Here is a 12,524-nt window from a genome sequence, read left to right on the forward strand (position 1 = left end):
ACGCATGCCCTGGGACTCGCCTGTCCTGCTCAGGGGGCGATGGCTGATGGCTGCTTCCTCTGCTCCTGCCGCATCTTCAGAGCCAGCATAGCCCTGCGGTACAGGTCTGGGGGAGGAAGGGAATCAGGCACTAAGCCAGGGGTGCAGAGCCTGGCACTGTGAACTTGGGCTCCCTGGCTGCATCCTACCCGAAGGCAGCAGGCACAGCACCCACCTCCCCAGCACTTTACCCCTACCCATGCCCCCTCACCAGACATTATATGCCCAAGTGCTCCCAGGCAGCTCAAACCCTGCTGCCAACAGAATGGGACCCCTCGATGCTCTGGGTCAAAGTCAGTCCTGGGAAATACCAACCAAAGGTACTTGAGACCTCCTCCTGCTGCTGCTCCACAACAGGCTCCTGCGATTTGATTTTATTCTTGATTTTTTTCTTCTTTTTCTTTTTCGTGCCCTGTGCTAGATAGAGAAATACAGAATTTCAGGCATCGCCTTTGGGAAGGGGTGCCTGTGTCACCAACCCAGCTGGGAGGACTGCTGCTGGCAGGTCTGCAGCCCTCCATCACCTCTGTGCATCAGACACGTCTCTCCTTATTCCCATCCAGACTGATGCCACCCTCTCTGAGCTCAGCTGACCTGCCAGCAGAGCTAAGGAAGATCCCAGGGACTTCTGGTCCAGTACAGCATCATGTCTGGGTCTCTGCAGCCCCTCTCAGGGTGGCTCTGGGGATCCTGAGGTTCCTGTGTGAGTGGTGTCAGCAGTTCCTGCAGCCTTTTCTCACCTGAGTGTGGGGCAGCAGGCACAGGCTCCTCCTGCCCAACCCTATTGGTGGCCATCAGCCCCACAGCAGTGCTGCCTCGGCCATCAGCTCCTCCTGCTGCTCCTCCGTCTGGTTCTTCAGCTGGGCTCAGCTGCCCTGTGCCCTTCTTCCTCACCTTCACCTTCTTCCTCTTCCCTGGGTCTTTTTTGCTCACCTTCTGGACAGGGGGAAGAAGAGGAGAGATGATGGGAACTCCTCCATCTTCTGCTCCCCACTGCGGCTGGGGGAATCTCACCTGGAGAGTTGGGGGGAGAAGGCGGCGGGTGGGCTGGGGCTCCTTTGGCTTCTCTGCACTGCAAGACTCATCTTCTCTTTGGGCAAGGGGGTCCCTGCTGGGGTGAGAGCACAGCTGGGGTTAGGATGAGCCCCATGCAGATAGAATGACACCCATGGAGCTGCACACACACCTGCGCGCATGTGGGCGGCCGTGTTCTGCTGCAGGTCTGGGGTCAGGTGATGGGGAGCAGGCAGTGGGGAGCTGCAGGGAGTGCTCAGCAGCAGCACGCAGGAGCCAGCGCAGTCCTTGCAGTGTGCTGCGGGCCGGGCCCACGGCTGCACATGGCTCCTGGAGGTGGCAGGGTTTGGTCAGCCCCCACACAACCCCTGGATGCACATGGATGGGAAGTGGGCTTGAGGCAGCCCTACACTCACAATGCGACAGGGTGAGTGGTTCTCGTTGACCAGCCGCTGCAGTGCCAGGCGCTCAATCAGCTCACAGGGCAGCAGGGCAGCTGCTACATCCTGCTTGTTGGCCAGGCTGGGGCACAGGGAGAGGTGGTCAGTCCTGGAGACATCTTGCTACACTTCCCCCATCACTGCTGGGGTTCCCACTCCTTCCCACAACCCCAAACACTACAGTCTTACAGCAAGAGGGGCTTTCCAGAGACATCGGGGTGACTCAGGATGCGGCTCAGAGCCTTGCGGGCCTCCTCCATCCGCGTCAGGTCACTGGAGTCCAGCACGAAGAGCAGCCCGTTGGCTGCACCATAGTGGTTGCGCCAGGCACTGCGGCAGCGCTGAGCTCCGGGCAGCTCCACCAGCGTCACCTCAAACCTGTTCACCCGCAGGCGGGTCTGGCCGGGCTGTGCTGCAGGCAGCACCTCGCTGGCCAGAGCTGTGTTGGGGGAGAAGGCTGCAGTGTGAGGGCATCCCTTCCATGCATACATCCCACTCCCTGATCACATCCCCCTACTGACTTGTGAGATCCCCAGGGCACAGCCAGCACTCTGTTCCTCAGAGTAGCAACCATGGCTTTGTCCATTCATGGACCATGAGTGGCACAACCCAGCCGAGAGGGATTTGTGGGGCACTGCTGCTGGGATCCTGGGCACTGCATCACGTGCTGCAGCCCACAAGCACACCCGGCACAAGCGAGCACCGTGATCCCAGTGGGACCCCCCCATGGAAGGCCATCCTCCCCACCTCTCATGATGTCCATGATGACGGAGCTCTTCCCTGAGTTGTCCAGCCCCATGACGAGCAGGGTCACCTTCCTGTGGGCAACACCACGTACTGAGCATCAGGCCTCCATCTGAGCCGCTGTCCTCAGCTATAATGCTGGATGCCAGCTCTGGGGCCTCTGGGCAAGGGAACAGCTTTACTTTGGCCAGGAGAGAGGCAGGATGGTGCTTGGGGGAAGGGGGAGGGCAGAGCTACCAGCACCAGCACCTGGCACTTTAACTGCAACTGTTTCCCGTCATATGGGGCTGGGCGATGATACACACAAGACAAAAACATTGTTACTGATATGAGAGCAGTTAATGATTTTTCTTAGTGCTTTTCCTCATTGTAGCTAAACCAGAGAGAGCAGGGACTTTTGTCAGCTACTGCCCAGACCCAAGAGATTTTTCCTGCTCCTCAACATTCATGTTTGGTCTGCAGTTAACACACTCCATCTGAGCGTTTCCTCTTTGGTTTACATGTCAACAACATGAGTCATTTTCACCTTAAACACAAACAAGAGCCTGCGTGGGCAGTGAGCTCCACCTCCAGCATTGCAGCACTACATTGACACCGCTGAGATGGGACCATAAACCCCCACATTGCAAACATCACCCACCTACAATGCTCCTCCCAAGGGCTTCTAACCCAGCTCCATGGCACTGTGTCCCTTTACCCCATGCTTTGGGGAGCCCTGGTGCAGCACCCTGGTATCCCGCAGCTGAATGCAGCATGGATTTACCTGATGGGCTCCTGCACGGCCTGCAGCCAGGTCCAGCAGTGTGAGAAGAGGTGGAACATGCTCTGCGCTGTGCTGTGGGCACCTGCAAACCCAGCGGCCCGGCGTGGCCCCGCGCTCTGTCCCCCCACTCACACCACAAGCTCACTCCCCTTGTATCTTCTTTGCGTAGCACCTGCTTAAACTTAATCTGGATTTACGTGATTTACTCCCTGCAAACTCCCTAATCCATTGCGGGTCAGCCCAGGCTGCTGCATGCTGCTCCTCTGCAATAGTTTGGAGGCTTCCAGAGCAGAATCAACACACAGCTGGGCAGTGCCTGGTTGGGAGCAGGGAGGGGGGTCTGAGAAGCACACAGGGTTCTGCTGGAGGTACCAGGCTGCTCTGCACACCCATGGCTGCTCCTGGTCCCATGGGTGCCTGTGCATTGCAATGTGAGTTTGTTGCTTGAAGCAGATGGAGTCTGGGTGAGGATGGCACAGGGCTGGGCAATGGCAGCAATGGGAAGGGGGAGGATGAAGCTTCAGCTCCTTGATCTGCAGCCCTGCAGTGCTTATCTGGCTCCTCATGTTTCCTGTTGCTTCCTGCAGCCATAGTTGGTGTCCTGCAGGCAGAGAGAGGCTGCACAGGGGGCTGTGAGCCATAGCAGCTCAGTGCAGAACATGGCATCCAAAGAGATGAGGACATCAGATCTGCCAAAAGCCATGCCAGGAAGTGTGGGCTGCAGGTGGGATCCATGCTTGATTTCCCTGCACCAGCAGCCATAGAGCAACAATACCAAAGCGAGCTGGGGATGCAGAGATGATGCCAAGCATCCCAAAGCACTCACACATTGGGGCACTAGCATGGCTTTCCCCATGCAAACCCTGCAATGGGGCACCACACACTCAGGCAGGAGGGTGAGGCAATGCCTGGCCCCAGGTCAATGGCCTGTATGGGCAGGGAGCTCACGTGGTTAATGATTGATGGAGCAAGTTTCCCTAGTCACACCAACTTCAGTATTCAGGGCGATGGTGTGTCTCCATGCTCTGTCTCTCTGACAGCACCCCAGGTGAGCAGATGGCACCCAGGGCTGTCACAAACACCAATTAAATGAGCATTAGTATCTCATTTCAAGCTGCCCAGCAAGCAGCCTGACTCCTGACATCCACACCCTCACTGCCTTGCACCTGTGCTCATCACCTCCTCCTACATGCATGGGTGCAGCCCTAACCAACTTCCCAGGGCCAACAGTGGCTGTGGCCTTGTCCCCTGCTGTCCCCCAGCCTGGGGGTGCTGTGACTGTGTCAGTGGTCCCTCCAGTATCAGACACCCCTGCAAGAGCACAACATGGGGTAGTTCTTTGCAGAAGGAGCTGTGCCCGTATCACGTGGTGGCAACCTCCATGCACCCAAGACAGATTGTAGGGCACCCTTCCTGATGTGCACACAGCCAGGAGAACCTCAAAAACACACCCCAGAGCTTAGTGAAACCTGTGGGTGCTGGGAGAGGGCCGAGCCCTGAGCAATGGGCGTTCAGCTCCGCCTGGGACGTGGTGAGACAGTGGCTCAGGTTACAGGGCTGGCATGGTGCCTGCATTGGGCGGCACAGGGACACACGTGTCCCCACTCCCAGCACGTCGTACAGCACAGGGACACCCCTCGGCAGTGCCAACAGGGGACCCTTGGGAGCCGTCCGAGTTTCCTTGGTGACTGTTGCCAGGTGAGAAACTCTAAGGCAGAATTTCTTATCTTGGTGGAGAACGGGAGATGTTCCTCATTGGGGCTGTTATTGGACCCAGAGCTGGCTCTGTGCTGGGCCGGACACCTCACTCAGAGCAGTGACAGTGGTGACGGTGGAGTCCCCGAGGGCAAGCTGTGCACTGGGTGCTGGGGCTGTGAGGCCTCTGGTATCACTGCCTGGAGGGCAGCACGTGGCGTGGGGCTATTTCTGCCCATTGGAGAGCAGCAGGCGAGGAAAGGAGGTGACACCACAGAGACCACCGAGAAGCGTGGAGGGACACGGGCTGCACTGTCACGGCTTCATGGACCCCGTGAGTATGCACTGAGTGACTACGGGCACATTGGGATAACGCTGGGACCCTGGGGAGGTGCAGCGTGGGGGAGCTGCAGTGACAGGTCTGATGCCAGCACACAGCAAGTGACAGCTTGCAAGGAAAGCACTGGGCATGCTGATCACTGCACAGAGCTAGGGTGGCTGTAATAAGAGCCAGGACCTCAGAGCACCAGCAGCAATGCCTGAAAGCTGTCCTGCTCTGCTGGGGACCAAGTTGCCTCAGTGCCTGCCCCAAATGCACAGCCACCATGCAGGGCAGTGACGTGCAGCTCAGAGGAGAGACACGCCATGCTGCCAGCCCATCGGCCGATGGCAGCTACCCTATCACAGCAGCAGGCCCACATTCAAAGACTTGCATCGTCCCTTTAAATCCCTGCACAGCTCTGCTGGCCGACACTAAACCTGATCACACGGGCTTGCAAATCCCAGCAGCTAATTACACCCCAGCGCCCCACAGCCCGGCTGCATCTGCAGGGTAATTGCTGCCCACGCCAGGAAACCTGTTGTCGGTGAGCCAGGGCCGTGCAACGTTTGCTCACAGAGCGTGGTGAGCTGGTGGTTATTTTGGGCAGGGAGGCCATTTTTGTGGAGCACTCTCTGCCCCCCCCCAAAATGGCACAGCTGAGCCCCACGGCAAACACGGAAGCGGGGAGGCTGCTTTCAGAGCAGGGAGATAAGCACCTTTCTGCAGTGCGCAAACAAAAGTGTGCCCCAAACAGGCTGGGGCATGGCGAATGCCAGTTGAACACAGGCTGTTCTGCTTGGTTTTCTTCTTCCTTCTGTAAGAAAACCATGCACAGAGCTGGGCATGTAGATGGGCAGTGCCCCACGCTGCCCGTGTCCCACTGTAGATCTGCTCAGGGCTGTGGGTGTGGGGGAAAGGAGCTGAGCACAGAGCATCCCTGCTGCCTGCCATGCACCATGTGCCTGCTGGAACCAAGGGACTTGCTCGATTAAAAGGAGCTTTAAGTCCTGCTTTACTGTTTCAGCATCACCTGGTGGGACTGCAGCTGGAGGGCCGTGCTTTCAAAATGTGCAGATATCCAAAGCAGGCAGCTCCACTTTCCTGTGCAATCAATGCTCTGTCTGATCTGCAGTGAAGCCGTGTCTGTGCCCGCTCAGCTCCATGCAGTGCCCTGGGCTGCACTCAGACCTGGGGCAGACGTCAATTTTCCCCTTGCAGGAGAGTGAGGCTGTGGAAGGAAAAGGAGCAGCAAAAGCGGTTGCATGAATCTGCAAAGCAAATGGAAAACAAACATGTTTCTTCAACCAGAAACTGCTCCACAGGCTGACGGGGCAGAAAAAAAAATACAGCTGAGTTACTGAGAACACGCTGCAGAATCCAAACAGTTTAAGATGGGAAAGAGAGCCATTTGTAAAGCTATTTCCAAACTAAGTAAAAAGTTCCTGGCTCTGAAACTCCTCTGAGCCCCACCAGCTGCTGGCTGTAGCTGCTGTGAGGGCAGGGAGCACACACAGCCTGCTGCTCCTGCTTGTAGCTGGGAGATACTGGGGAGCTGCATTCAGCACGTGGGGCTGCTGGGACCCACGTACCCAATGCTCTGTGCAGCACTGGATGGGGGTTCCTTGGCACAAAGTGAAGAGCACTACTGAGGTTGGTGATCCGGAAGGGCAGCGGTGGGGAGCAGCTGTCCTGCTGCTGTGCTCAGGGCTATATTTGGGAATCCAGCAGCTTGGTGTGTCCCGGCTTGGGAAGCAGTGTGTGCCGGGGTCCTAGTGCTATGGCAGAGAGGGGAGGAGAGAAACCACACTGGGAGATGTGAGCAGCTCTCTTGCATCTGGGTGGGCTCTTTAAGAGCTCCTGCATGCTGTTCCCTGCCAGCCCCAGCTTCTTCCTGCTCTCCTTTTAGAGGAGCGGAGTTGTTGGGCAGGCATTTGTCAGGGATCTGTGCCTATTTTCAGTGCTGGAGCCCTGCAGGAGGCTGCACCCACCACTATCTATAGCCTGGCTGCCATACAAGTGCCCTCCCTCAGCCACGTGCAGGGAGCAGCTGCACAACCCCAAATTTCACACGGCGGGTGGGCGCTATTGCTCCATCCCTGCATTCACAGCACATTGTGGGATTAATAAAATAATGAAATCCAGGATTAAGAACATAATGAGGTTGAGTTGTTCTCCTGGAGAAGGCACTGGAAACAGGAGAGTGTCATTCTCAAAGACTTGGGGACATTGCCTTGGGCAGCCCTGGGTGGTGGGAGAGGCGCTTGCAGTGGGCAAAGGCAGGGTGCGGCCACAGCACCCCAGTGTCCCGGTCCCAGGGTTGGAGATATTAATGCAGGCACTGGGAGAGGCAGCAGCAGGTTGCCCTCTGACTCCGCAGACACGCATCGCTTTTATGGTCTGTTTACAGCGCTGAGCTCCGCAGGTAGTGCAGCTCACTGGGTGACTCACGGTGTCCAGCAGCAAACACTCTTCTGCCTCCCCACATGCAGGTCAGAGAATGGGATAATGATTGGTGTGAGAAGCGCTTTGAGGCTTTGTCCATCCATTCCTCTGATGGTTCCGGTCTCGCAGACGCAGGGTTGGCATTCTTGTCTTCTTAAACAACTGCTCTTAAATATTTCATCACGAAACAAGGGAAGACAAGATTAAAAATACGATGACTCTGAGCCCAGGCATTGCTCAGCCAAGGGCTTGGTGACCTGCCAGGCTCCTGGGGGATGCTTTTAATTTGGATAAATGGAAGTTGCATAAATGATTTCAATTGCGCATCACTCCTGCTGCAAACGCCGAGGTGTGGGCGCAGTTGGCAGAGCCGTGCTGCTCCATCACCCAATAACCCTGGCAGTGCTCTTGGCTCTGTAGAATGGGGGCAGATCTCACTTGTGGGGTCTGTGGGATTTCACGCTTTGGGGTGTGCTATGCAGGGGGTTCGGATTAGGGCAGGTGATGGACACCGCATCCTTGCTGGTGGATGGATACCCAGTGCCTTTTACAAGCCACTGGAGGTTTCCTGTGTCTGTCTGAAGTGGGGAGAACTGGCTGACCTCGAGCACTCAGTGCCTCATCATCTTTGTCCCAGCCAGCCACCGTGTGCCCAGAGTGAGTAATCTGGCAGGCAGTGCATGCCTGGGGAGCCAGCTTGCGAGCACCAGTGGCTGTCTCTGCTCATACACGGGGTGCGGGCAGAGTGCCGGCCCAGCACTGGCCACTCCATGGCCACAAATGTCCAGTAACCCAGCCAGCCTTACAATTCTCCATCCCTCAGAGCAGCACTCTGCTATCTGTGGACTTCACTGCCTTCCACTTGGATGCTTGCAGGAGCCACATCTCCTCCATCATATCCAACCCACATATGGTCCCTCCCAGCCACCCATGGGGTGCCCCTGGCTGCGGGGCAGGACTGCCCACCCTCCTGGCACCGCACCTCTGCCCGTGGGGACCCCCCATACTGCTGCATCCCGGGACCTTGGTGGAGGGGGGTGGTTCTGGTCGGGGGAGAGCCGAGAAGCCGAGATACTCAGAGCACACAGAGGCTGGTGAGGATGGGGCTGTGGGGAGGGGGGGCGGGGGGAAGGGATTCTCAGAGGTGTACCTGGCAGGGTAACGGGGGGTCCCCAGGAGGAGGGTCAGCTACTGAGGAGCGTCCCTCCCCCTCCCCGCCGGGGCGGGCCCCAGAGCGCAGCTGGCGCGGCCCGCCTCCCCCCCACGGCTCTCGGGGCACGGAGCGGAGGCAGCTGCCGCCCGTCGGGGCGCCGTGCGGGGTTCGGTGCTCCCCAGCCCCCCGCGCCTCTCCCGCAGCGCTCCTCTCTCTCCGCTGCAGCCCGGGATGGCGGCGAGGCGGGGCTGAGAGGCGCCGGCGCCGCGATGGACGGCCCGGGAGGGGGGCAGCCGCCCGCCGCCGCCCCGTCGAGGGCGAAGCTGCCGCTGGGCATCGTCTTCTCGACGGCACTGTTCTGCGGGGAGAGCGCGGCGGCCGCCGTCCTCTGCTTCTCCTACAGCCACTCCGACGACCGCTTCTGGCTGGCGCTCACCATCTTCTTCGTGCTTTGCCCCTCCGTCCTGGTGCAGCTCACCCTCATCTTCGTGCACCGCGACCTCAGTCGCGACCGGCCGCTCGTCCTGCTCATGCACCTGCTGCAGCTGGGGCCCATCATCAGGTGAGAGCGGCGGGGACCTGGGCACGGCTCTACATGGCACGGCTCTGCACGGCACGGCTCGGTTCGGTTCGGCTCCCCGGCAGAGCCGGGCAGGGCGGAGCGCCGTGTCCCGCTGTCAGCAGCGCTGTCCACAGAGCAGCCCCTGAGCGCCCCGCACCCCTCCCCGCTGCCTGCAGGACCCCCCCGGGCTCTCAGCCTGTTGCATGCTTGCTGCCAAATGTGCTCTTCACACGGCTGCTTTGTGGAGTCAGCATTCCTCTCGCTGTGGGTTTTGCCATTGCGTTGTTGGGGGCTGAGATGCAAATCCTTGCTGGAGTGACTGAAGGGGTCTAGGGCCTTGGGACGAGGGGCTGTGGGTGCAAAGGAGAGGGGCTGGGGGCTGCCGCGCCCCATTGGGAAAGGAGGACGAAGGTGGATGTTGCACAAGCCAAAGAGGTGCTGCTCTCACTGCTGGGGAATGCTGCCCTGCCTCCCCAGCTGCTGTCATTGCTGTGCATGGGGGAAACATCCTGCCGGTCCCACAGCTCACCCAGTGCCTGGCCCAGGGGGCAGCTGTGCTGGGGAGCAGCAGCACTGCAGCACTGCCCCATTGGATCATGCTGGATTACAGTGGCTGGCCCACTGCACTGAGCACTGCCACCAGCAGCTGCTGGGATGGGGTTTGGTGCTTGCAAGGGCCATGCTGAGCTGCTGGGGGATGCTGAGCCAGCTCTGGGGCTGCAGAGCAAGCTCAGCCTGCTGGGGAAGGCTGGTGGTGCACTGTGAGCATCGATTGCCTTTGGAGCCAGGTGCTGGGATGAAATCATTTTCCCATTAGAGTTTGGAATAGGCCACGTGCACTGATCTGGCAAAAGAATCAGTCCCCAAACCCTCATTCCATTTGGGTTTGAAGCAGAGAAGTGGCTGTTTTCCCCATCAATGCTCACAAACAATTACTTCCCGCTGGCCCCCAAGCCAGCCCAGCCTGCAGGGAGCCATGGCTGTGCATGGTCCGTGTGCGCTGCTGGTGGGACAGCAAGGCCATCAGGGCTGGAGAGGCTGGTGGGAATGGAGGGGCTGGATGAAAGCTGTGCTGAGTGGCATCAGGGGGAAGCAGAGGAGGCTGCGCTCTCTGGAGCTGCAGGGTGCTGAGGGGACGCGCTCAGGAAGCCGTGTTATCTGCTCCATCAAACATCAGCTTCCACCCCACTCTCTGCTTCCTGCTGCTCCCACCAAGGAGGAAGCGTAGAAGGCTTTAGAGATCAAACACAACAGCAGAACTTTTCTCATGCTGTTGTGGGGTGCTCAACAGAGGGAAAAGAGAGGTTGGGGTGCTTATGCCCTTCCTTTAGCTCCCAGTGGAGCTATTGCTCTTCATCCACCTGCACTGTACCTCCCTTGCTGCTGACCTCAAGCGCTGGAATAGCTCGGGGCGCATTGGGGTGACAGTGGCCATGTGCTCACAGATGTGTGGAGGCCCTGGTGGTGTACTGCTGGTCAGGGCACGAAGAGGAGCCCTATGTCACCATCACGCGCAAGCGGCGGCTGCGCAAGGGCTATGAAGTGGAGCTGGAGCAGGAGGTGGGACACTCGGTGCGCCGGCTGGCCACACACCGCAACGCCTTCAAGCGCATGGCCGTCATCCAGGCCTTCCTGGGCTCCACCCCGCAGCTCACCCTGCAGCTCTACATCAGCATCCTGGAGAAATACGTCCCCGTTGCACGAGGTAAGGGATGGGCTGCATGCTGGGCACAAAAGTTCTGCCATGGATGTGTGGGGCACAGTGGCATCTCAGGGATGTGGTGGAACCTCAGGGGTTTGGTGGAACCTCAAGGCATGGAGCCATCTTGAGGGTATGGGAGAATCTCCTCAACTGCACACGATGTTGTGGCATCCAGATGGGACTCTGCAGATATGCCCCATCTGGTCCTGATGTCTTTGCCCTCCCTGAACATAAAGTACAACCCATAGAATTTAGGCACCCGTCCATCCCCTGGTTTGCTTTGCCCATGCTGTCCAGCCTGCTGTAAAGCTGCAGAGGGTTGGAAGGAGCTGGCTGGGACTGAGATGCTCCCAGCTCAGACTCTTGCTCCATGGAACCATGTAACCACATGGTGCCCTGGCCCACATAAATGCTGTTCCCATGCACAGGGGCAGCAATTCTCACTGCTTCACACCCAGGTACAACCCCAAATGGGTAAAGAGGAAGAGATTGATTAGCAGAGTGAGAAAATCCCCATGCTGCCCCTAGCACTGTCTGACCCCCTGATCTCTCCTCCCACAGCCGTCCTCATGGGCATCTGCCTGGCGTCGGTCACCTACGGGGCGCTTGTCTGCAATGTCCTGGCCATCCAGGTCAAGTACGATGACTACAAGGTGCAGCTACGGCCACTGGCCTTCCTCTGCATCGTGCTGTGGCGCAGCTTGGAGATCTCCACCCGTGTGGCTGTCTTGGTGCTCTTCAGCACTGTCTTCAAGCACTGGATCATCCCCATTGCCTTGGCCAACCTTCTGGTGGTCTTCTTCCAGCCCTGGGTGCAGTTCTGGCGCAGCGGCACGCGGTTGCCTGACAACATTGAGAAGAACTTCAGCCGGGTGGGCACGGTGGTGGTGCTGTTTGCCTTCACCCTGCTCTACGCCAGCATCAACATGTTCTGCTGGTCAGCCGTGCAGCTCAAGTTGGCCGACCGGGACCTCATTGACAAGTCACAGAACTGGGGCCGTCTGGCTGTGTACTATGTGGCCAGGCTGCTGGAGAACACAGCGCTGGTTGTGCTCTGGTACTTCTTCAAGACTGATGTCTATGAGAACATCTGTACATTGCTTCTGGTGGTGCAGCTGCTGCTCGGCTACTGCCTGGCCATCTACTTCATGCTCCTCTTCTTCCAGTACCTGCATCCATGCCGCCAGCTCTTCCGACACAACGTTGCTGATTTCCTGCACTGTGTATGCTGCCGGCGGTCCCCGGACCGTGCAGAGCTCCTGGAGGCACCGCATGAACCTGGTGTGAGGCACAGCATTGTCTGAAACACAGACTAGCAATATGGACAAGGGGCCATGGTGGCACGAGCCATGCTGAGGGCTCCAAGGTGCTGCAGGTGCTGATGCCCTGCACTGAGCACCAATACTTCCCCTGGTGTCGGGGGACAGAGCATGCCACCGGCCCAGCACACACACACAAGGGACCTATGGGGTATGCAGACCCCATGAGGCATGCAGCATTGGGGAGTGTTGTCCCTGCCCTGCTGTGATCCCAGGGATGCTGCTCTGGGACTGTTTTGAGCAGTAAAGGAACTTTCCTGTGGCTCTGCATCTTGGTGCTGGCAGGCAGCAGTGGCTCACGTAGGTGGGGAGAGCCAGGATGGGGCCAA

At 58.6% G+C, this 12,524-nt stretch overlaps 1 protein-coding gene across 1 annotated transcript; it reads left to right on the plus strand.

Annotated features, from left to right (window-relative positions):
• The first annotated feature begins 4,503 nt into the window (after positions 1 to 4,503).
• On the plus strand, positions 4,504 to 12,457 carry XKRX (XK related X-linked). Its single transcript, XM_015860422.2, has 4 exons — positions 4,504 to 5,029; positions 8,838 to 9,174; positions 10,620 to 10,879; positions 11,438 to 12,457. The coding sequence occupies exons 1-4, from the start codon at positions 4,504 to 4,506 to the stop codon at positions 12,178 to 12,180; spliced, it is 1,866 nt and encodes a 621-aa protein (XP_015715908.1). The 3' UTR covers positions 12,181 to 12,457.
• The last annotated feature ends 67 nt before the right edge of the window (positions 12,458 to 12,524 follow it).

The sequence above is a fragment of the Coturnix japonica genome, chromosome 4 (genome assembly GCF_001577835.2).
Source record: "Coturnix japonica isolate 7356 chromosome 4, Coturnix japonica 2.1, whole genome shotgun sequence".
Taxonomy (NCBI): Eukaryota; Metazoa; Chordata; class Aves; order Galliformes; family Phasianidae; genus Coturnix; species Coturnix japonica.